The 25725-nt window shown below is 34.2% G+C and overlaps 2 protein-coding genes and 1 long non-coding RNA gene across 4 annotated transcripts; 1 reads left to right on the forward strand and 2 right to left on the reverse strand.

Annotated features, from left to right (window-relative positions):
- The first annotated feature begins 1933 nt into the window (after positions 1-1933).
- LOC141703185 (glutathione S-transferase T3-like) lies at positions 1934-3182 on the forward strand. The gene is made up of 2 exons (XM_074506775.1): positions 1934-2000; positions 2572-3182. The coding sequence occupies exons 1-2, from the start codon at positions 1934-1936 to the stop codon at positions 3180-3182; spliced, it is 678 nt and encodes a 225-aa protein (XP_074362876.1).
- A 1056-nt stretch (positions 3183-4238) lies between these two features.
- LOC141706376 (NADPH--cytochrome P450 reductase 1-like) lies at positions 4239-7116 on the reverse strand. Of its 2 annotated transcripts, none has more exons than XM_074509147.1 (4): positions 7064-7116; positions 6766-6957; positions 5841-5937; positions 4239-4714 (listed from the first exon to the last, which is right to left on the reverse strand). In XM_074509147.1, coding segments are annotated over exons 1-4 (405 nt in total). In that variant the 5' UTR covers positions 7066-7116; the 3' UTR covers positions 4239-4600. The 2 variants fall into 2 exon arrangements, with proteins under 2 accessions (XP_074365248.1, XP_074365249.1); XM_074509148.1 differs by lacking the exons at positions 4239-4714; positions 5841-5937 and adding exons at positions 6197-6491; positions 6570-6662.
- A 320-nt stretch (positions 7117-7436) lies between these two features.
- LOC141706377 (uncharacterized) lies at positions 7437-8290 on the reverse strand. Its single transcript, XR_012568801.1, has 3 exons — positions 7990-8290; positions 7607-7832; positions 7437-7520 (listed from the first exon to the last, which is right to left on the reverse strand). It is a non-coding gene; the product is annotated as an uncharacterized LOC141706377 (long non-coding RNA).
- Positions 8291-25725: the final 17435 nt, after the last annotated feature.

Below are 25725 nucleotides of genomic sequence, written 5' to 3' on the forward strand. Positions count from 1 at the left end.
GAATTAAATAATAATAATATATAATTCTACTTAAATTTTATTAAATTCTCATAAGAATTACAAAAATAATACCACGTATAATTAGTTCATATTTATTATTTAAGTGGTTTATGCATATTCTTTTTGTAGTTAGTTCATGCATAATAATAAACCTCACTACTTATTGGTTAGAAAGTTAGTAACTACTATATATAAATTAGGAATAAAGTTCTATGTAGACCACTATTTTACCGGAGACCTCGGAGACCACCTATATTTTGTAATCAAAATACTATAAAATATATTATTTTGTGAAGTATGTTCTACAAATATCACTAATTCATTAAAATTTTCGAAGATCCTTTAAGTTTAATAAGTAAAATGTGTACGTTCTGCAAACTGAACAAATACTCTGCAAACTAAATGTTTCGTAGAATAAAATATTTTGTAATGCTATACATGCAGTACATATATGATATTCAAGATTTTGAATGAAATAATGATCTTTGTAGAGCATAATTCTCAAAATAATACGTTTTGTAATGTTTTTATGCAAGATTTTATTTGCATAACATAAGTGGTCCCCAACAAAAAGGTGGTCTCCATCGAACGTTACTCTATAAATTAGATATAAATTCGTGATATGCTAAAATTAATTACATGGCGAATCAATTACAAGAGATTGTGAAATGAATGAATCGATCGAGTAAATTTTCGGAAGAAATAATAATTTAATTGAATAAACTTATTCAATTATTGGACATTATGATTTAGGGGTATATGATAGTCAATATAAATAAATGTATTATTATTAAATTTTAACTTTTCTTTAAAAAAATATTTATTTCATTAATTTTCACCCTTTTACCGAACTGACCGATTTTTGACCGAATCGACCGACTTTTGACCGATTTAAAAATAACGCTCTTTGACCCGATATTTTATTAATCCAGAAGGGATCTGGCCGAACTCCGATTAATCGGCCGATTAATCTGTTAACCAGCCGATTTTTAGAACACTGCGTATATATGGTTATATTGATTTACTGGTGTACATATTGTTTAATACTATTTTAAGATTTTATTCTCAATTAAATATATACTGATTAATAATATAATTATAAAAATTAAATTGATATTCAGCTTAGGGTTAATTAATAAATAAATCACTTATTCCTAAATGTTGGTCAAAGGTTCGAATCAATTATGAATATTCATTTATTTAACTAAAAAATAGTACTCAATATATTTATATAATTCATTATTAGCGTTAGATATAGTAAATTTAATTATATATATTATCCAACATTTTGATTATAAACATTAAATTTAATTATTTGATGTATATAAATCTTGTTTTATTGTTATAAAATTATTTAGGATATGAATATGTCATCAATTTTTTTTTCGAGTTTCAGGTTCGGATCAAGTTTCAAACGAATTTTGGATTTCGGGTAGAGTATCGGTTTAGTACATCTGAGATCCAAATCCAGATCTAAACTCTTTCGGATCTAAAAATAAGATTCAAATCTAAATCCAAATTTAAAAAATTTGAATTCGGATAAATTTAAACAGATTAAAACATATTGGATATCCGTTGGATCAAATAAAATTGTCATCCATAATTGACATGGGTATCACTGCAAGAACTCCAAATTATTAACTGACGTTTCATTTCACTTTTGGAAAGAAATGAACGCATGTACCACATTATTAAATTAAATGTAAAAATATGCTAGAAAAGTGATGGAGCCATGTTATGTGCTTAACATACTCCCATCGTCCCATCCGTCCCATTTTTATGTGATTTTTTTTACATATTTCAATGTTCTGAAAAAAGATATTTCTACATATTATATATTCAATTTTATGTTTTTATATAATAAAATAGTTTTCTACTTTTATATAAATAAAATAAAATAAAAATATATCATACAAAAATATCTCCGCTTAAAATGGCACAGAAGGAGCAGAGGCGGATTAGGGGGTATCTAAGAGCAGTTGCAATGCAGGCCGCTTGCTGTCTCGGGACACTCAAAATGGTCATGGGCTTCAACTTTCACCTCATTGGAGCATTTGGAAAAAAAGAGGGCGTGACCTCTATACTGGCCATGACCATTTGCTTACTTTTTATTATTTTATTAATATGTTTTTGTCAAAACTGAAAAAAACTAACATGTACATAAAAGTAGTCTAACGTTATAAATTATAACGTTACTATTTTGTAACATATATGTTAGTCACTGTAATATTTGTAGCTCTATATATACATAATTTTCACACTCTTATTATTCATACTCCCTATTTCTCCAAAAAATTAGATTAAAAGATAAATCCAAATAACACTCCCCCTACAAATTCTCAAAATTCAAAGCCTCAATTCCATATCCAAATCCTTTTTTTCCAAATGCACAAAATTTTGATTTAAATCCTCAAATCCCGAATTCTTAATATCAATTTCCACATTCTCAAAATTCTCAATTTCCTTTTCCATATCCTCAAAATTATCCTTATCAATTTCCATTTCCTCCATTTTCAAATCCACAATTTAAAACCCAACAATCACCTACTCAAAATTCTCCACATTCAAAAGTGCCTGCATTTAATAATGCAAAATTTATTGATCTTAATGATGATTACGAGGAAATCGAAGATATAATAGAAAATATTGGGCAGTGGAAGTGGGTTGAAGATAAACTCTTAATAAGTGCATGTTTAAATGTATCAATTGACCCACTGGTTGGTACAGATCAAAAAGCTGATGGGTTTTGGGAACAAATTCAGCAATATTGTGTAGAAGAAAATCCTGGTGTCATCAAAAGAGGAGTTGTGGCTATAATAAAAAAGTGGCAACGAATAAATGAAGGTGCTCATAAATATGAAAAGTGTTTTAAAAAGGCCCAGAAACAAGTCGGAAGTGGTTCAAACTTGAGCAACATAATTGGTGCAGCTCATTCACTCCATACAACTACGTACAAGAAGAAGTCCAACTTTGAACCACATTATTTTCAGCTTCAAGGACAACCCAAGTGGAGGACTCCTTCAACTACTGAAAGCTCGAAAAGAACTAAATTAAGCTCTTCTGGAGCCTACTCATCATCAGTAAATAATGATACACCAACAAGTGAGAATGTTGTTGAATATTCGGTTCATCCTATGGAAGTGAAAACAGCTAAAATGAAGGGGAAAGGGAATCACTACTAGAAAAGTGCCCTTAGACATCGGTTATAAACCGATGTCTTCTTTTTTTCAAACCGATGTCTTCGCATGTGTAGAGAAAGGTAGGGGTCTTTAATATCGGTTTTTAGCCGATGTTAAAGATGTACATAGACATCGGTTTTTCTTATCAAACTGATGTATAATTAGCCCTTTTTTTAATAACATGTTAAAACTAGAATGTGAAAAATGGTAAATAGGAGGTTAAGAAGCACTATAAACATATAACAAGGAAGAACATTAAACTGATAGACATCAGATTCTTAAAAGAAATGATGTCTTACTTTGAATAATACATCGGTTGCTACATAGAACCGATGTTAAATATGGCATATCATATCGATTTCAATTATGTTAGCGATGTTAAATATGGCATATTACATCAGTTTCACTTAGGTTAGCGATGTGAAAGTTCATACTTACATCATTTTTCCTGTCATAATTGTTGTGTTTTGCTTATTTTTAACATCATTTAATTATAATTAAATGATGTTATATCTATCCAAGATATATCGTACTCTTTAATTAAAATAAAAGCTATATTAATAAAAAAAACAATCTTAAATGAGAACAAATATATGCCAAAAAACTTATATATCAGCATTCAACCAACATATTTCTATATCTACATCTACATCAACATCAAAAACTATCTACTTACAATCACATTCCTAACCTATCTAGCTCACTAAAGTCGCATTCCCCAAGAAATTCTCCCCGGATGGATATGTTGTTGAACCATAAATAGTATCAGCTGAAGCAAAGTTGGTAGCATCACGTACAGCTCCCTCTTGAGCTTGTCTTTATAATTAACAAAGTACAGACATGAAGTGAATGCTGATAGGATACAAGTATAAGAAAATGTTACAAATTATTTACTTCACAAATGTTGAACGTATATTTAAAAGCTAAGTCTAGTATTAATCACTGACCACATACGAATACATGATTAGTTGCTTTAGCTAGTTTCTTGTTTATAGATAATTTCCTAAATGTTAAATCTTAAACACTACTGAACTGTCAGCTTAACTGTTTATAGGATACATTAAAAATGATTAGTAGCATCATTCTTGCAGATGGATGATGACAAGCTAATTTCCCAAATATAGTTGTTTGGTGTTCATAATAAAAATAAACAAACTTACAACTATCAATTTTTCTGCACTTTCTGGCCTGAATGAATCCCCTAAAAGGGGCTAATCCAGTGCCAGGACCAATCATAATAATAGGCACTTTAGAACCAGATGGAAGCTTAAAATTAGACTGTCTAACGAAGATGGGTGCCCAGCTGCAATCATAGTTTTCCTCCAATGGCACAACATTCTATAAATGGAAAGAATCATAAGTGTTAACATTTAATAGAAAGACTTATAAGGTTATGGTGAAAGGTGAGAAGACATATCCACTTAAAGTGTTAGCCAGGGTTCAGCGTAAGAGTCACCGGCATGTTGAGCTTCTTTTTCCAATCCCTCCACCAGCGGAAGAACACAAAAAACCCCGAGGAGAAAGACATTCCTAAACTGCCAGAGAAAAAAGAGGTTACGAGTTGCAAATTATTAATCATTGCATTTTGTTACCATTGTTAACTCTCTGTTTTTTTCCTAGTTTGTTGGTTCTCACTTCTCAATGTGGGGGCATATTTGATCGTAGTACTTGGGATTCCTTATGGGATCTACACTTTTTTAAGTAATTGTTTTGTAATAGTGACTGCATCCTTAGATAATTACAGTGGTTTTAAAAGTACACATGCATTGTGAAGCTTGTACTCAAGAGATCAAGAAACGTATTGAACGAATGAAAGGTGATTCATGATTTCTTATCAGTCTAATTTCTAATTTTCTACTTTTCGTTCCCTTTTCTATTGTTAATCCCTTTTCTCTTCCATCTTAGCTAAAAAGAGCACTGTGGTATAAAATTTGTTAAAAAGGCTTATATGATTGCATATTAAATTAAAAGTGCATCGCAATCTGTATATTCTTCAACTAGAATAAAATAACCACTTCTTGATGTTCCATTGATTTTTTTTGTTTTGTTTTTCTATTATAAAATCGATCATCCATCTTGTTATTTTCAATCAGAAATTCATCTTATTTTTTAATTTTGTTAGGTGTTATTAACTAAATTTTACATTATTAGCAATTTTTACGCAAGGTCTGCCATTTTAAGTTACCGACTCTATGGATACTGCTACTAAATTACCAAGTCCACTGATCGGAGATTGTTAGTAGGTTATATCATATCAGTTAAGTTGTTTTTATTGATTCACGGGGATTGAGATTGCGGACACAGATCTGAAGGGCTCACAAGTGATAGTCAAAGAGTATTTGATCCCGCAAAGCTAGTTGAGTACGTGCACAAAAAAGCAGGGAAGCATGCAATTGTTATAAAGCAAGAACCAGAGAAAAAGAAAGAAGAATTCAAGGGATTGGATAATCAAATGAACTTTATTTATTCTGAAATAATTAAGCATTTAATAGAAAAAATCTCTGTTTGCTACATTGGAACACCGAGATCTAGATAAAAGAAAGCTAGCTTTTTTTATTGCAAAGAATAGAGTTAAATTTATTATGTTATTTAAACCTCCACATTAACAAAACCCCTCTTAAGTAATTACCAACTTCATCAGTACATGGGTTAAAAAATTACCTTCATCCAAGTTGAACAGACGCCTTTGTGGATTCGTCCTGCAGGAGTTCTCTCATTAACCAATGCATAAGTAACATTAATTCTTGATGGAGCAATCCTGTATAATGTAAAAAACATAGTCATATGCATCTGTGAAAGGATGATAAGGTGCGTGAAGTACAATATTGCTACATAAATACTGTCATGTGAATATAATAATAAACAAACTTTAGAAGAATTATTATTAATCAATAATATATGTAAACTTATGACTAATCGTTTATTAATATAACTAGCCAAGGTTTGTTGAAGTAGACTAGATATTTTAAAACACTATGATTATATTAACATCCATTGATGAGTGTAACATATGCCTTCTTGGTAGGAAATCAGTAAAACAGTAAGCGAAAGAGCGAATGAGTGTAACATATGCCTTAAAAGATCTGCATATTTGATCAGTGCGTGCCTCAAAATGCAAGGTGGAAAAAGAGGTAGCAGGGAGCCTCCGCTAAGTAGTGTTCTATCCTCTGCCTCAGTGTGCAGGGAGCCTCCAACATGATCACATGTCTCATATTTGAGTATGTAAATACATAACTGTTAATCTTTCTGTAAAATCATGCTTTTTGACCGTTCTTCTTTGCATTTAAGTAGGAAAATGACTCAGTTTCCAACCTAAATAAAAGGCAAGTAAAAATATGTATTTCTGTTAACGACAAACTGTAATATGACTAGATAAGGAAATATATTTACGTGAGACCGGTGTGGGAAATGTCAAATTCCAGATGAGTGCAAGATCGATCAGATTTAAGGGTATGCAGCTCTCTTTTCACAGATACATTAGCTCTACACCCATAAAATATCATATAATCATAAATTAGGATAATGGGACTCTAAAAATATCAAATATTAAAAAGCAAGATAAAAATCCGAATCAATATTAAGATACCTGCAAGGATGTTGAACATCATAACTAGCATGTCCATTTGACATACTAAAAATTCTATCCAACAAAGATGAATCGGTTTGATCATGAAAGACCACCCGATATTCTAATACAACAGCAGTGTAAGGAGTGGCAGCAACTCCATCCTCTTCATCCCGAAGCAACTGGTCTAGCTCAGGCCACACCAACGCTCGCCTAAATTGACATTACTTTGTTAAGGTAATCAAGCTTACATTCAATAGTATAACAAAACTCAATCTATTTAACCTATTGTGATATCATATTGCTAAAGTTGTAATACATGTTGTAAAGTCATTCTCAATGCATTGATCATCATCTCCCATGCCCACTGGAACAAGCCGCTTGGCACCTGCAAATGGTGAAAAGAAGATAACGAGTGTTAGATCAAAATATACAAAAAAATTAACAATGGAAGTTAACAAGATACGACACACAAGCAGTCCTAGGCATCTCTAATGAACCCAACATTATCAATATATTTAACCTAAAACCAAAAGAAAGAGAAAGTCTTTAGATTTACGTACCCTGCTCTGCAAGGTCGTCATCCACATCCTTTACAATCTATAATTCAGAAATTAAAAACCATTAAGTGGAATCATACAAGTGATATGAAATAGAATCTTTTTTTTAATCTATAGGCATTTACTTCACACCTTGTTAAAATGCTCATACTGTCTGTTGCTAAGACCAGATACCTTATACTGGAGATTGTTAAGCCATTGCCCCTTCTCTTTTCCCTGTTTGGAAATAATCTAAAATCAACTACAAATCCAATGTAACATGGACAAGTAGAAAAATCATATAATAGGCTACGGGAAATTACCTCTGAAAACCACTTGTAGAATCTACACCGACGGTAAAATAATGAATTTAGAAGGAGTTACTATACTCAAGCAAAACTGCAGAAATAATTAACACAGAGTGCAATATATAATGATCTAAATAAACTAGTCGATCATATATACAACTCACGTAGCTAAGAAAAAAAAAGCAATGGTTTATTTTTTGAATTTAGTCTCGTACTCGTCATCTTCATCCGCATAATCATCCTGTAAAATCAACCACTCATTTAGTCAATCATCATATATAGTAGTAACAATAACAAGGCCACCAGTACAGCTTATATAGATCTGTAAACCCAACTTCTTTCAAGATTAACAATACATACACCAACTTTTAATCGAGTAGATTAGAAGTTAATCTTACATAAACAAGCAAACCCAACTTCTTTCAACACTAACAAAGCTCCAGAGACCTGTAAACAAAACTCTATTAAAATAAAAACATAAAATTTGAAAATAATATAAACTTAATTTTCTCACACAAATCGAGTAGACCCAACTTCTTTCAATATTATTTAGCACCAATCGAGCTCGATTTAGGAATTAATCGAGTGTAAATAAAGGTTTCTACAAATAGGGGTATAGTTAGGTTTAGAGAGAGTGATTGAGAAGAGAGACAATGAGAGATGAGAGAGAAGAGAGACTGAGAGAAGAGAGAATGAGAGACGAGATAGTGAGAGAGAAGAGAGAATAGAGAATGAGAGAGAGAGAGAGAGAAGAGAGAATGAGTAAGAGAGGGGGGAAACGGTTTTGGTTAAGGGGGAAAACTGAAAATAAAATTTTTGGTTAGGGGGAATTTTTAGGTGTATTAGCGGGGGAAAGAAAGAACCAGTCCTTTTTTATTTCTTTTAAAAATGATTATAGACATCGGTTGGTTAAGATACTGATGTCTTACAACATCTTTAACATCGGTTTTGAAGCGACCGATGTTAAAACTGCTTTTAACATCGGTGACATTTCTAACTGATTTTAAAGGGGTGATGTCGTAGGCACTATTTCTAGTAGTGAATGCAAGAACAACAAAAGCAGTTGAGGAGTTGGAAGCATTAAATGCAAGTGCATATAGAAAGTTGAACGTAATGGAAGCATTAAATAACACTAAGCAAAAAGAAATTGAGACTCGGGAAAAAAAAATTGAAGCAAAACAAATTGAGATGGATTTGCAAGTCATTTTGGCAAATACTAGTAAAATGAATGAGGCTCGGCAGAAAGCTCATTCAAAAATGCTTGAGAAAATAATGGCAAGAAGCTAGTGTTTGTTTTTATTTATTTGTAATCTAGCTGTTGGAAGCTAGTGTTTGTTTTTATTTATTTGTAATCTAGCTGTAATATCAGGGATATCGCGTGTAATTATTTTATCAATAAATCATTATTATATGATTATTAGGCGATTTTTGGTGAATTATCTGTTGATTGATATTGAAAAATAGATGTATATATGTGACTAAATGTGATTATGTTAATTTTAATATGTCTAGAATAAAATATAAATAATTGTGATATTTTTCTGGTAATTTTTGGATGGATATATGATTTTATAATGATTTACAGATTTAATAATTATTTTCTGCATAATTACCGGAAATCGTCCAACCTCAACTGTTTTTATGTTTTTACAACCCGAAACTCTTCCGAAAACTCCTTCCTAACCTTATCTGGTAATTCCGGACATTTTCCGTCTTTTAACTTTTTCAATCCAGATTACGGTTTGACCCGTACGCGTCCCGGCGTACAATTTTCGATACGATAGTTATTTCGATATATCCACAAAACCCGTATTCTCGAAAGACGGGATACTATTACATTATTTTCGTATAAATTATTTTATAAAAAGCCCGGTTGGGATAATTACCCAATACAGGTATTAAATCGGATCGTTTTTGCAGTTACTTACCGGCTAAGTAACTAATTTATCGATCCAAAACGATCTAACACAAACCAATATTCCATAAATATATATAGCCCTTTTATTATTTCATTTTATTCGTAAAATCATAATCAATCAGTAAACATATAAGAAATACAGAGAAATACCCTAAAAACGTTACGTTATTGAGAATCAATCGTACAAACGAAGGCGTTATCGAACTTCGATTCGGGCGTGCAACATACCAAAACGAAGCTCTCGAAAACCTCTTTCTGAATCAATCATATGTTTTTGTGCAATAATCAAGGTATTCTCCTGATTTAATTATTTTATTTCGAATTTATTAAAGATTAAATTATGAAAATTTGTTCTTGATGTTGTTGATATGATTTGATGATTCCATCGTGTAGATAATATTTTTCTGGTCAATTTGATACATCATATGTCAAAAATAGAGTTCAATAACATAGAGAAAATGATGTTTGATTCTGTAAAACTGAAATTAGGGTTTAAAACGATGAATGTTCTTAATCAAAATTGGGAACTTTTGATTCGTTGATGCTGGGTAGATTTGAAGGTTACAGATGTGTAGATCGTGAACTTTTTTGAGTCGATTAATGTATTCGATTGCTGTGCTAGCTGTCTGTATTGAACTCGCCTGAAAAATGCTCGTGGCGGCGTCGGAAAACTTCAGTGAAGTTTTCTGGCCAAACCACGAGTTATTGGTACGTTTTATTCGCAGACTTGGACTCCTAGAAAGAAGAGGTACGAGTCTGCAGTTTTTCAGCATTTTCTGGGCAAGAGGGACGACGATCGGCGGTGTCGCCGCCACCGGCGCCGCCAGGTCATCGGAGAAGACGACGAATTTGCAAGTCGGCCCCCAAAATTTTCCATAGTTTGCGTTTTTAGTATTTTAGTTATAAAAACCAGATTACTGTTGTAATTATTTTCAAAAACAATATTCTGTTAATTTTAAAAATCAGAAAATGTATATTTATATATTATAAATTCAGAAAATGTTTATTTAATTATTTTAAATTCAGAAAATTATTTTAATTATTTATTTATTCAAAAATAAATCGAAATTATTTTATTAATTTTAGTTAGTTTTTAATTATTTTAATTAATCGATTAATTAATTATTAATTGAATGATTAATTTAATTAGTTATTCATTAATCTTAATTAATTTAATAATTAGATTTAATTATTTTTTTTTATTTAAAAATTCCGAAAAATAGTTTCGAGCTTTAAAATATTATTTTAAATTATTTTCAAGACTCGATAATTATTATAAAATTATTTTAAAGTCAGATTTGGGTGTTCGAACCCTATTATTTAATTATAAAATGATTCAGAGAACCGTTTTAATTCCGAAAAATGTTCAAAAATTTGTAATAAATGTTTGGAAAATCATTTTAACCCCGAATCTTCTTCGAATAATTATTTTAACTAAATATCTTACGTGTTACGTGTTGTATGTGATCTGATTGATGCGTAATATAAGTGTACGTGCATTGTTTGACTGTTTTTTTCATAACTTTCAATCCGTACGTCGGATTTAGGTAAAACGAAGGGTAGTTAGAAGCTTGTAACGAATAGAATGTGATGAGAAGTAGTATTGATAAGTACATGTGATGTTTAACAGAGGAAGCGAGATGTAGAAAAGGAAAGCAGGTAGTTAGTGAGTGGGAACCACTTGACAAGTGCGAGTAAAGTGAAAGCGAATTGATAAGGCAAGTGTTTCTATTCTTCTTGATTATATTGCAAGTGTTTTGAACCCCCTTCATTATTTGCAATTATTCCAAACAGTTCTTATTCTATATTGCAAGTACTTTGAAGTACTTAACCCAAACCCCGATTCTTATTGATCTTGAACCATAAGCCTGATTCTTCATGAAACCATTAATTGTTGAATTCTCAAATATAAACCACACATATACGATACTACTTCACAAATACATATCTACCACATACTGATTCTCGATACAAGATTGTTTAACATATCAACCCTTATCTCTTATGTAACAGAAGACTAATTCTTGTAACTCTTGAACCCTTGGGTCTTCTGCTTTCTGATTCTTTCCTTGATTAAAACCCAACCTTTATGATTTCCTTGTTATATCATGGAATTACATATCATCCTACACTTCAAGATAAATGTGGTTTATGATTAAACTATTGATTTATATTGCTTATCATATTATGATTCTGGAATTGGATTGTTTCTTTAAAACATGGACCAGATTCGTGGTCGGACCAGATTCGTGGTCATAATAGGCCAATGTGTGCCTTGGATCCAATATATTGAGCAAAGCTGGGAGCCTTGCTCGGGGTTAGTGTGTGACTGATCAGCAGCCTAACCTTGGTTTTTAAATTGAAAATGAATATCCAATTCTAATCATTACTTATCAGTAAAATTGATTTCTTATATCATTTCAATTGATCATGGTTAATCTCAGTTACTGTCATCGTGACTTGCTGAGCTAGTTAGCTCACTCTTGCAAATCTGTTTATATTCTTTTCCAGTAAAAAAGAAAACCGGTGGTAGCGAGGATCTTCAAACAAGTGTGCGAGCTATGTATCCAGGTTGAGGTGGAGTAAGCTAGCAGATGATGTTTGGCTTAGTTTGTGTTGATAGTTTGTAATAAAGTTTAAACTTCTGTTGTAAGATAAATAAACTGGGATTTGGTACATTTGTGTAATAAATAAGATTATGGCTTGTGGACATACTTTAAACTGCATCAATCCATGGATTATGGTAAGTAGGGTCATTTCATATATATTATTATATGCATAAACAGGTTTAAATATGTGTGTGTGTGTATTGTGGGCCCTAAACTTCTGACCCGGGTTTGGAGGGTGTTACAGTTTGGCATCTGAGCTACGGTTTAAAATCACTGCCACAAGCCTAGATTGTCGGGATGGGGTAGAGGGATAAGATTAGTATTAGAAAATAAATAAATAGAACGTCGAGAAGTTGAATATGACTAAATAGTAGATTTTAGTATGATTCGTGCCGAGATTCGAGATTCTTATCTAGCAACGTGATTTTTAGATAGCAGCGATGGCAGATTCTTTTATTTCGATATCATCTGATTACTCGGAGCCTTTAGTTGGAGGACCGTCATCTGATCCACGTCCTGCTCTTCCGCCGGTGTCGGCCATAATATATGTTACGACGGATGCACCAATGTGAACTATTCTACCTTCAAGTGTGAGACCACCTATTCAAGGACCTCCACCTGCTGATTCTGACTCTTTCAGACATTCGGCTACGGGTACGTCTTAGGATTATGTTAATCCCATTATAAATCAGATTCTCTCCTTCCCTATTTGTGAATTTTTCTCTCTAAGCATTGTTTCTTTTCTCGGTGATTCTATCGGATGATTGGGGCAAACAATGCATATACATTGACTATTTGTCTGTGTGACAAAAGGGTCTGGTGGGACGCCACCGAATTATGTGTTGTGAACTATGTGGTACTAAGAATGGCCATCTTATGTACTTGTGTGGTTGCTCTCAGTCATACCAACATCTTCTTCACTATTCCTTCTCATTCGATTTCCTTGATTTTGAAATTTAATTTGGTATTCTATGACAATGAATTTCTTCAGTAATCTCTAGTATGAGGTTCTTCTTTTGGAGAGAGAAGCCCTGTAGGGCACAGATCCGGGAACTGCAACACATTATCAAGACTATAGATGTCGGAAGAAATATGAAGGACTTTCGGAATGAGATACAGGTGACCCGGAGAGTACTTGAAACTAGACGATGGAGATGATGTGACAGCTGATATATGTATAATATTAAGGGATATGTAAGATCAGACTTTTGGTGGGAATATAAATAAACAAGACTTGCTGACTAATGGATAAACCTGTTGTACCTTTGCCTTCAATAAAATGTTTCGCGCTTGTACCGCCAAACTTTGATATACACCAATACCTTTCCTTTCCAGTATGGTCATCTACTTTACTATACCTGTTTTATTTTATTGCACCAGTTATAAAACTCTTGTGATAACCTGTATTTTTTCCCTAACTGTTTATATTCTGTAAAGAAGCATGTAATTTACTTAGTTCGACTATTGAAAATGTTTTCAAAAGGAGAAATTTCTATTTTATAAATATCTTTTCAGAAAAAGGGATTTGATTTAAAGGTTAAATAAGTTGTTTGATTCTTTACAGAAAATGTCTCCTAGAAGAAACACCCGTGCTACCAACCAAAATGAAGAAACCAACAACAACAACAATACCCAAGACAACAATAACTAGAATGTGAATCCAGGTCCCATAGACCCAACTGTAGCCCAGATTCTTCAGATCTTGGCCCAACAGACAGTTCACCTGACTCCAACAGTAGAGGCAGACTAACCCTCAGGTAACCTTTAAGACCTTTCAGGCAGTGAACCCACCAGAGTTTAAAGGTTCTGTAGATCCGATTGAGGCAAGGGTCTGGTTGAAGGAGATTGAGAAGGCATTTGCCTTAGTTAAGGTGAAAGAGGAGCAAAAGACTGAATTTGCAAGTTACTATCTGAAGAATGAAGCCACCTACTGGTGGAAAGCTGTTAAAGTATTGGAAGGTACTGATGATGTTGCGTGGGAGAGATTCAAGGAGTTATTTCTCGAGAAGTATTTTCCTTAGTTTGTCCATGACCAAATGGAAATGAAATTTCTGGAATTAAAGCAGGGGAGTATGTCAGTGACAGATTACGAAAGCAAGTTTGAGGAGTTGTCCAGGTTTGTGCCATCCTATGTGGACACTGATAGGAAGAAGGCTAAGAGGTTTCAACAAAGACTTAAGTAATGGATCCGTGGGAAGGTGGCCATATTTGAATTGGACACATATGCGAGAGTTGTGTAGAAAGCTATGATTGCGGAGACAGAAAGTGAAATATCTCAGAAAGAGAAGGAAGGTAAGAAGAGGAAGTTTGAAGGGAGTGAAGGACAGTCAAGCAGGGAGGTTTCCAAATTTCAATCAGAGGAAAGGCAAGTTCCAGCCCGGAAGAAATTTCAACAGACAGAATGCCGGCAACGGAGGCCAGGGTAACCATCCAGCCACTGGGAACCAGCCAACCCAGCAGAGGCCAGCTCTACCAGACTGCCAAGTCTGTGGAAAGAAACATGGTGGAGTTTGCAATAAGTTGAATGTGGTCTGCTACAGATGCAACCAGAGGGGGAACTATTCAAGGGAGTGCTGTAATCAGCTAGCCAGGGAGCCAACCAACAAGGATCAGCCTACCAAGAATCAGGCAGGAAAAGTTCCAGAAATTGGGTATACATGTTTCAAGTGCGGAAAGCCTGGACATATAGCAAGGGATTGCAAGGCACCAGTCCCAGTCAATAATGCACTGCAAATCATGTGAGCCCCTCTAGTAGTGAATGAACCCCCCAGAGCTAGAGTTTATGACATGTTTGTGAAAGATGCTATCATGGATACTGATGTTGTGGCAGGTATGCTTAATGTGAACTCCTTATGTGCTAAAGTGCTAGTAGATTCGGGAGCAACTCGATCATTTATTTCTCAAGAATTTGTTGATAAGTTGAATCGCCCAATTGAATTGCTAAGTGAAAATATGACGATAAAATTAGAAAATCAGGAGCGTATACCTGTTAACCAAGTGTTATGAGCTGCGAGATTGAGATTTCTGGCAATAAGTTCAATGCTGATTAAATACCATTTAAGTTAGGAGAGTTTGACATTATTCTAGGAATGGACTAGCTATCTAAGAATGATGCTCAGATAGACTATTGTAACAAGAAGGTAATCTTGAAGACACTAGAGTGGTGACGTTTAGAGGTCAGAGACAAGCGAAGAAGTTCTTGATGATGATTCAAACCAAGAAGTTACTACAACAAGGATGCGAGCACTTTATTGCGTATGTGATAGATAGAAATCAGGAGCCAGCAAAACTGGAAGAGTTCCAGTGGTAAATGAATTCCCAGACGTGTTTCTGGACGAATTACCAGGACTTCCTCCCGATAGAGAAATTGAGTTTACAATCGACTTAGCACCCGGAACGGAACCAGTATCTAAGGCCCCATACATAATGGCGCCTGTTGAAATGAAGTAATTGGCAAAGCAATTGTAAGAACTATTAGAAAAAGGAGTGATTCGACCCAGTGTATCCCCATGGGGTGCACCAGTATTATTTGTTAAGAAGAAATATGGAAGCATGAGGTTATGCATCGACTATCGAGAACTCAATAAGCTTACGATCAAGAACAAGTATCCATTGCCTCGAATCGACAATTTGTTTGACCAGCTGAAAGGAGCCAAGTATTTCTCTAAGATTGATTTGAGATCCGGATATCACTAATTGAAGATCAAACCTGAAGATATACCAAAGATAGCTTTCAGAACAAGATATGGTCATTACGAATTCTTAGTGATGTCTTTTGGATTGACCAATGCCCCAGCAGCATATATGAACTTGATGAACATAATTTTCAAGGAATATCTGGACAAGTTTGTAATTGTTTTTATTGATGATATTTTGATCTACTCCAAGTCAACGGAGGATCATGCGGAGCATTTAAGGATATCTTTAGAAATTTTAAGAAAGAAGAAGCTGTATGCAAAGTTTTCAAAGTGTGAGTTTTGGTTACAAGAAGTTCAATTCTTAGGACACGTGGTAAGTCATGAAGGAATTAAAGTGGATCCAGCAAAGATTGAAGCTGTTATGAATTGAGAAAGTCCAAGGACACCAACAGAAGTAAGAAGTTTCTTAGGACTGGCAGGATATTATCAAAGATTTGTTTAAGATTTCTCCAAGATTGTGACGCCTGTAACGAAGCTTACTAGGAAAAGTGAGAAGTTCATTTGGAACGAGAAGTGTGAAGAAAGTTTCCAGGAATTAAAGAAGAGATTGATCACGACACCTGTTTTGTCACTTCCAGATGATCAAGGAAATTTCGTAATCTATAGTGATGTTTCTCATAAGGGATTAGGTTGTGTTTTGATGCAACATGATAAAGTTATTGCATATGCGTTGAGACAACTGAAACCTCATGAGCAGAAGTATCCTACTCATGATTTGGAGCTAGCAGCAATAGTATTCGCCTTGAAGATTTGGAGACATTACCTATATGGAGAAAAATGTGATATTTATACGGATCACAAAAGTTTGAAGTAAATATTCACGCAAAAGAAGCTCAACATGAGAGGAAGAAGATGGTTGGAGCTGATCAAGGACTATGATTGCACGATTAACTACCATCCAGGAAAAGCGAATATGGTGGCAGATGCGTTAAGCAGAAAGGAAAGACTGAACATGCTGACGATACCTAAAGAATTATATAGGGAATTTCAGAAATTTGAATTGTAGGTCAGAATTTACAAGCCTAGTGAAGTAAAGATGTATAGTGTGACATTTGAGCCAGAATTACTAGAGAAAATAAGAAAATGCCAAGAGGAAATAATGGATCAGGATATCAATCGTTTGGTTGGAGAAGAGTTATGCACTCAGAAGGACGATCAGGGTATTCTTAGATTTTCATCCAGAATTTGGATACCACCAGTGGAAGAATTGAAGAATGAAATTCTACACGAAGCTCACGATTCAAGGTATTCCATTCATCCGGGAAGTACCAAGATGTACAGAGATTTAAAAGAAAATTATTGGTGGCCAGACATGAAGAGAGAAATTGCGGAATGGGTCAACAAATGTTATATGTGTCAAAGAGTTAAGGCAGAGCACCAGAGACCAAGCGAATTATTACAATCATTGGAGATTCCAGAATGGAAGTGGGAGCACATTACTATGGATTTTATAGTTGGATTACCAAGGACAAAAGTGAACCATGATGCTATTTGGGTCATAGTGGACAGACTAACCAAATCAGCTCATTTCCTGCCTATTAATGAAAGATTTTCACTGGATAAGTTGGTTCACATGTATTTGAAGGAAATAGTAGTTCGTCATGGAGTCCCTATGTCTATTGTATCGGATCGAGATTCATGATTCAATTCAAGATTTTGGAAAGTTTTCAAGAATGCTTGGGAATAAGGTTGAATATGAGTACGGCTTATTATCCGCAGACGGACGGCCAAAGCGAGAGAACGATCCAAATAATTGAAGATATGTTACGTGTTTGTGCCATATTTTAAAGGAAATTGGGACGAGCATTTACCCTTAGTGGAATTTGCTTACAATAACAGTTATCATGCCAGCATCGGGATGCCTCCTTATGAAGCTCTTTATGGACACAAATGTCGATCACCATCATATTGGGACGAAGTCGGAGAGCATAAAATACTTGGACCTGAATTGGTGCAGCAGACAAAAGAGGTTGTGGAAGTTATCCAGAAAAGGCTAATTGCAGCACAGGATCGTCAAAGAAAATATGCGGATCAATCAAGAAAGGATATGAAATTCAAAGAAGGAGATCTAGTGTTACTGAAGGTGTCACCATGGAAAGGATTATCGAGATTCGGAAGAAAAGGAAAGCTGAGTCCTAGATACGTCAGACCTTTTGAAATTTTGAAACGTGTCGGCAAGGTAGCATATGAATTAGCGTTACCCCCGCACATAGAGCACATTCATGATGTTTTTCACGTATCAATGCTTAAGAAGTATAATCCAGATTCTAGGCATGTAATCGAGTATGAGCCGATAGAACTCCAGGAAGGTTTATCGTATGTAGAGAATCCAATAGAGATTCTAGAAAAGAGAGAAAAGATATTGAGAAATAAAGTTGTAAATTTAGTAAGAGTTGTTAGATATATTTAAGATGTCATGTCTAATATGATTCATGTTTAGTTTTCAGATCTTAACAAACAGGATATATCAGGACTTACTGAAGTCAGGATTTACTGGAAGTCAGAAATTAATATCAGAACTTAAGGTCATATTAGAACTTAAGTGCGGGAAGATTTACAGTTAAGGAAGGAAGCTGATTTACAGTAGAAGATCGAGACTAAAACAAAAGAAGATATGCATGGAAAGAGTTAGAAGACTGGAAGACTTGTAGAAGATATCTGATTGATATATTTTAGGAGATAAAATTATATTCCATATCAATTAGAAGTTATCTTGTAAATATGTACTATATAAACACAGACTTAGGGTTTACACTATATGTGTTATCATTATCGAGAAGATTATACATTGTAACCTAGCAGCTCTTAGTGATATTTGTTCATCACTGAGAGAGAACAACAGTTCATATTGTAACAGAATTTATTTAATATACTTGATCTTTGTTACAAACTTGTGTTAAATCAATTTGATTGTATAAACATTGTATTCAACCACCTTCTACAGTGTTGTGTGACCTAACAATTGGTATCAGAGCTTATCTGTTAACACACATATAGTAAAGATCCAAACAATCATGTCTGAAGAAGCACAAACTCCAACCAAGCCCACCAAAACTCAAGAAACTCAAAACACTCAAACCCACAGTCGATGTGAGACTATTAGGGTTCCCATACTGAGACCTTCTGAGTATCCCATATGAAAAAGTGAAGATGGCTATGTTTTTGGAAGCTATAGATCCAGAATACCTTGACAGAATTAATGAAGGACCACATAAGCCTACTAAGCTCTCTGTTGTAGTTGCTGATCAACCAGCAAAGACCATACCAAAGGAGAAAGGTGAGTACACAGCTGAAGACATCTCATCTATTGCCAAGGATGCAAGGGTAAGACATTTGCTGCATAGTGCCATTGATAATATCATGTCAAACAGGGTAATTTATTGCAAGACTGCAAAGGAGATATGGGATGCTTTGGAGACAAGATGCCAGGGAACTGATGCAATCAAGAAGAACAGGAAGACTATACTCACTCAAGAGTATGAGCACTTTGACTCAAAAGCTGATGAATCATTAACTGATTTATATGACAGGTTTGCCAAACTCTTGAATGATATGTCACTGGTAGACAAGGAATATGATCTTGAAGATTCAAATCTAAAATTCCTTTTAACTCTTCCTGAAAGTTGGGATTTGAAGTCTACTACCATAAGAGACAACTATGACCTTACTGAAACTACTCTTGATGAAATTTATGGTATGCTTAAGACTCATGAACTTGAGATGGATCAAATGAGCAAGAGGCATGGAAGAAAGTCAAGGACAGTTGCTCTTAAAGCTGAGGAGGAATCTCCTAAAGTTGTTGCCTCAAAGAGGGGCAAAGGAAAGGCTCTCATCATAAAGTCTGATTCAGAGTCATCATATTATGATGATGATGATTCAGAAACTGAAAGTTTACCTGAAATGGATGCTGATGAAGAGATGATGAAATTGTGTGCTCTTATGATGAAGGGTATCACAAAGATAGCCTACAAGAAATTCAGGAAAAGCAAGAAGTTTTCCAGGAAAAGTGGAAGTTCTGATAAGAAAGGATTCAGAAAGTCCGAAGGTAAAGGAAAGTCTGATAGAGGAGACAACTCAAATGTTAAATGTGACAATTATGGTGAAAGAGGCCACATATCTTTTGACTGCAAGAAAGGAAAAAGTGACAAAGGCAAGGCACTTGTCATAAAGAAGAAAAGCTGGACAGACACTTCAGATTCTGAACATGAGGTGAACTATGCCTTGATGGCAAATGCTGATGGTAGTCCTGAAACTGCTGAATTAAAGGTACCTCAAACAACTTATGCTTTTCATACTAATGATATTACTGAGTTGAGATTATATCTTAAAACCATATTCATTAGTTATAGAGATTCGACTTTAACATGTGAAAGATTAACATCTGAAAATCTTACTTTTAGAAATAGGAATGACTATTTAGAAAAGGAGTTAGTTTTTCTTCATCAAACTAAGAAAGAAAGAGATGAGGCTTTGTATGTTAGAGATGAAGTGTTAAAGTTGAATGAATCTCTAAAAGCTGACTTAGAAAAGGAAAGAGAGATTATCAGAACTTGGACTAACTCTAGCAGAACAACTCAGAATTTACTAAGTAGTGGAAACTGGAAAGAAGGCTTAGGTTATGGAGATGATAAAAGTGAGAAAGGAACTGAACAAATTGAGCCAATTATTGTTAAACAGACTGCTAAGCCAAAGGTAAATCCTGTTAAGTTTGTAGCAAAAACTGTAAAGTCTGATTCTGAAAAGATGAAAGGGTCTAGGATAAGTCAACTTCTGACAAATTAAAACAGGATAAACCAGCTAAAGTAAACATAGGCTTAATGACAAAGAAGCAGCTTAAGCATAAGCTGAAAGAGATTAGGAATGTCAACAAGGTAAAGGAAGCTAGGAAAAATAGGAATGGAAAGGAATGTGTGAATAAAAGCAATAATTATATGCCTATTCCTAATGCTCCTAGAAAGAAATGTTATAACTGTGGAAACTCTAACCATCTTGCTTCTTTTTGCACGAAAAATAAAGATATAAACTCTTTATCTCCTAAATTAGGAGTTAAGAGTCAGTATGTTAGGTTTAAGCCACAAAATCCTTATTTTCATTGTGGTAGTGTATGGTATTCTATTTATACTTGTAAGGAAAATCAGAGTTTGTACTATGATTATTATCAAATAAAACCTTCTTTGAAGAAAGTTAGAATTGTTCCTTCTAGTGTAAAGTCTGATGCAAAGTCTGATATAAATTCTGATAAACAGCATGTTAGCATAAACTCTAAAACTAAATCCGCTACAAATGCTAACAAACTTAAAAAGGCCAAAGGATCCAAGCAAGTCAGGGTCCTTAAAACTAACCAATAGTGGTCTTTGTGATTGCAGGGCAATAGGAAAAATATCCTAGTGCTGGACAGTGGATGTTCAGGACATATGACTGGAAATAAAGCCCTGCTATCAGACTTTATGGAGAAAGCTGGCCCAGGAGTTTCTTATGGAGATAGCAACATGGGAAAAACTCTGGGATATGGCAATATCAATCTAGGGAATGTCATCATTGAAACTGTAGCTCTAGTCTCAGAACTTAAACACAATCTGCTAAGTGTGAGTCAAATCTGTAACAGAGGTTATCATGTCAATTTCTTTGAAGAACACTGTGAAGTTGTAAGCAATTATACAGGAAAAATGGTTCTGAAAGGTTACATGCATGGTAACATTTATGAAGCCAGACTTTCAACAAGTTTTGATGGTTCTGCAATCTGTCTGTTGAGTAGAGCATCAATTGAAGAAAGCTGGAATTGGCACAAAAGACTCTCTCATTTAAATTTTAACAATATAAATGAGCTAGTAAAGAAAGATCTTGTGAGAGGACTGCCAAAATCAGTATTTGCTCCTGATGGCCTTTGTGATTCATGTCAAAAGGTAAAACAAAGAAAATCTTCATTCAAGAGCAAAACTGAATCTTCAATTCTTGAGCCTTATCATCTACTGCATGTTGATCTATTGGGTCCAGTCAATGTCATGTCTATTGCAAAGAAGAAATATTCTATGGTTATAGTGGATGAGTTCACAAGATACACTTGGGTGTATTTCTTGCACAAGAAGAATGAAACTGCATCTACTCTAACTGATCATGTCAAACAGCTGGATAAATTAGTCAAAGATTCTATTAAAATAATAAGAAGTGATAATGGCACTGAGTTCAAGAATTCAATCATGGAAGAGTTCTGCAAAGAGCATGGAATCAAATAAGAATTCTCTGCACCTGGAACTCCACAGCAAAATGGAGTTGTAGAAAGAAAGAACAAGACTCTCATTGAAGCTACACGAACTATGCTTGATGAAGCAAAGCTACCAACCTACTTTTGGGCTGAAGCTGTGCAGACTGCTTGTTTTACATAAAATGCTACACTCATAAAAAAGCATGGAAAAATACCATATGAGATGGTGAAGAAAAAAAAGCCAAATCTGAAATACTTTAATGTATTTGGTTGTAAGTGTTTTGTTCTTAAGACTCATCCTGAACAGCTGTCAAAATTTGATCTAAAAGCTGATGAAGGAATTTTTGTTGGATATCCACTTTCCACAAAAGCCTTCAGAGTCTACAATTTAAGAACATGGGTTGTCATGGAATCTATCAATGTATCTTTTGATGATAAGAAGATTACCGGACTTGAAGATTTCAATGATCATGATCAGCTGAGATTTGAAAATGAAGAATTAAGTTCTGATTCTGCAAATTTTGATGGCTTAAATCTTGATCCTGTAAGTTCTGACGGGTTAAATTCTGATGTCATTGAAACTGTGGTAATTAATCCAAGGGAAAATGCACCTATCCAGGGGGAGCAAGCTGAAGATCCTACCACAACTCAAGACTCTCAAGAAGCATCAGAATCTATCACTGGCTCTTCAAGTTCTGATTCATCAAGTTCTGATGAGCCAAGTTCTGATAATTCTGAAAACTCTGATTCTTCAAATTCTGAAGGATCCAACTCAAATTCTGAAGTCTCAGAGAGCATAACTTTAGGGGGAGCATCATAAAATGTTGATGGAGACAGCATGGATCATGGGAAAGGATCCGGTTCTAGAAATCAACTTCCATCTGCAAGGAAGTGGACCAAATCTAATACACCTGACTTAATTATTGGAGATCCTGAAGCAGGTGTCAGAACTAGAACTGCAACATCAAATGAATGTCTCTATCATTCTTTTCTATCTCAGACTAAACCAAAGAAAGTGGAAGAAGCTCTTCAAGATGCTGATTGGGTGCAAGCGATGCAGAAAGAGTTAAATGAATTTGAAAGAAATAAAGTTTGGACCCTAGTGCCAAGACCAAAGAACAGATCAATTGTTGGGACAAAATGGGTGTTCAGGAAACAAAACTGACAGTGATGGTATAATTACAAGGAACAAAGCAAGGCTGGTTGCTAAAGGCTACTCTCAATAGGAGGGTATTAATTATGATGAAATATTTGCACCAGTTGCTAGATTGGAAGCCATAAGACTCTTTTTGGCTTATGCTGCTCACAAAAAGTTTAAAGTCTTTCAAATGGATGTGAAAAGTGCTTTTATCAATGGAGAATTGGAAGAAGAGCTATATATTGAACAACCTCTAGGATTTGAAGATTCAAAATTTCCAAATGATGTCTACATATTAGACAAAGCACTTTATGGCCTTAAGTAAACTCCAAGAGCATGGTATGAGACTTTAACTCAATTCCTTCTGGAAAGTGGATTTCATAGAGGTACAATTGATAAAACACTGTTCTACCTCAACCATAGAAAGGACTTACTTTTGGTACAGATATATGTTGATGATATCATATTTGGTTCTACAAATGCCAAACTCTGTGAAAGGTTTACAAAGCTAATGCAGATATTAAATGAGTATGATGGGAGAACTTAGTTATTTTCTGAGACTTCAAGTCAAGCAAAATGAAGAAGGTACTTTTATCAATCAATCCAAGTACACCAGAAATTTACTGAAGAAATTTGGAATGCAAGACTGTTCAACTGCATCCACTCCCATGGCCACTGGAACCAAGTTAGATAAAGATACTGGTTCATCAGAAGATATTACTAACTATAGAGGTATGATTGGCTTTTTACTCTATTTAACTGCAAGTAGACCCGATATCATATATGTTACCTGTCTTTATGCAAGATTTCAGGCTGATCCAAGAGAACCTCATCTAATAGCTGTGAAAAGAATTTTCAAGTACCTCAAGGGTACAGCTGATCTAGGATTGTGGTATCCTAGAGAATCAGATTTTAAGCTAATAGGTTACTCATATGCAGATTTTGCAGGATGCAAAATAGACAGGAAAAGCACTAGTGGAAGCCGCCAATTTCTTGGAGGAAGGTTGGTTTCTTTGTTTAGCAAGAAACAGAAATCAATTTCCACATCAACTGCAGAAGCAGAATATATTGATGCAGGAAGTTGTTGTGCACATATTCTTTGGATGAAGAATTAGTTACTGGACTATGGATTAGAATTTTCTAAAATACCTATTTACTGTGATAATCAAAGTGCTATTGCTATGATAGGTAATTCAGTTCAACACTCAATGGCAAAGCACATCAGCATTAGGTACCATTTCATAAGGGAACATTTGATGAAAGGTACAGTGGAATTGTATTTTGTTCCAACAGATCAACAACTAGCAGATATCTTCACAAAACCACTATGTGAAGTTACTTTTACAAGACTAGTAAATGAACTTGGAATGTTTTAGGTTCTTTTTCTAAATCTGCTTAGTTTTTATTCTCATGCATCAGACTTATGATCAGTGTTTACAGATTGTCTTATCTTCATGTAATCTATGCTTAAATTGTAATACATTAAATGCTGATTGTTATCTGATGTGGATCTATATACTCTGATAGTGTTTTGAATGATTTGTGACTATTCAATCCAATGAGGATAATTGTGCTAGATGATGACCTAGTAGTCTTTAACATACTAGAAATCCCATGTTTGAATTAGTTATTTATATGGAAATTCTTTAACTCAAGCAAATTCTGATTTTTAGCTTAGTCAAATTTACTTTGTGTATCTTATTACTAAGTCACAAACTAGATTCTTGCTTCTTATCTGTCAAGTTCTGATGTCAGTAAATCTTAAAGATGAACCACATGCTTGATAAGCCTCACTTATCAAAAGAAAAGAAAAGAAAATTGAAGTCAGGTACTCCTTTGAGATCTAGAGTAAAAATGTGAAAGGAAAGACCCAAATGCATTGCTGGTATTAAGTAATATGTATTAGAAAAGAAAATAAATTTTTCTTGGTGACTTTTCATATTCTTTAATTACTGGAGAAATACTCTGATAATAACATAAATACTAATAGCAGTTGTGACTCACTTATACTGAGAAGCCACTGTGAAAAAAATGTTAAAAGATGCATAAAATGAGCACAAACAGTTGAGGTGGATTCTTGCATAAATTTATGTTAGGTCACACAACACTGTAGAAGGGGGTTGAATACAGTATTTTCACAATCAAATCGATTTAACACAAGTATGTAACAAAGATCAAGAATATTGAATAAACTCTGTTACAATATGAACTGTTGTTCTCTCTCAGTGATGAACAAATATTACTAAGAGCTTCTAGGTTACAATGTATAATCTTCTCAATAATGATAACACATATAGTGTAAACCCCAAGTCTGTGTTTATATAGTACACAGTTACAAGATAACTTCTAATTGATATGGAATACAATTCTGTCTCCTAAAATATATCAATCAGATATCCTCTACAAGTCTTCCAGTCTTCTAACTTTTTCCATGCATATCTTCTTTTGTTTCAGTCTCGATCTTCTACTGTAAATCAGCTTCCTTCCATATATGAAAGTCTTCCCGCACTTAAGTTCTGATATGACCTTAAGTTCTGATATTAAGTTCTAACTTCCAGTAAGTCCTGAT

Source organism: Apium graveolens, chromosome 2, assembly GCF_009905375.1.
Source record: "Apium graveolens cultivar Ventura chromosome 2, ASM990537v1, whole genome shotgun sequence".
In the NCBI taxonomy this organism is placed as follows: domain Eukaryota; kingdom Viridiplantae; phylum Streptophyta; class Magnoliopsida; order Apiales; family Apiaceae; genus Apium; species Apium graveolens.

Bases quoted from the DNA above. Each gene is read 5' to 3' on its own strand.
- LOC141703185 (XM_074506775.1), top strand. From the start codon at position 1,934: ATGGCACAGAAGGAGCAGAGGCGGATTAGGGGGTATCTAAGAGCAGTT. The intron at 2,001-2,571 runs GTCTCGGGACAC...CACATTCAAAAG, and splicing joins TGCAATGCAGGCCGCTTGCT to TGCCTGCATTTAATAATGCA.
- LOC141706376 (XM_074509147.1), bottom strand. The intron at 5,938-6,765 runs GTATCTTAATAT...TACATTATACAG, and splicing joins GATGTTCAACATCCTTGCAG to GATTGCTCCATCAAGAATTA. The intron at 4,715-5,840 runs GTAATTTTTTAA...TTTCTCTGGCAG, and splicing joins TCTGTTCAACTTGGATGAAG to TTTAGGAATGTCTTTCTCCT.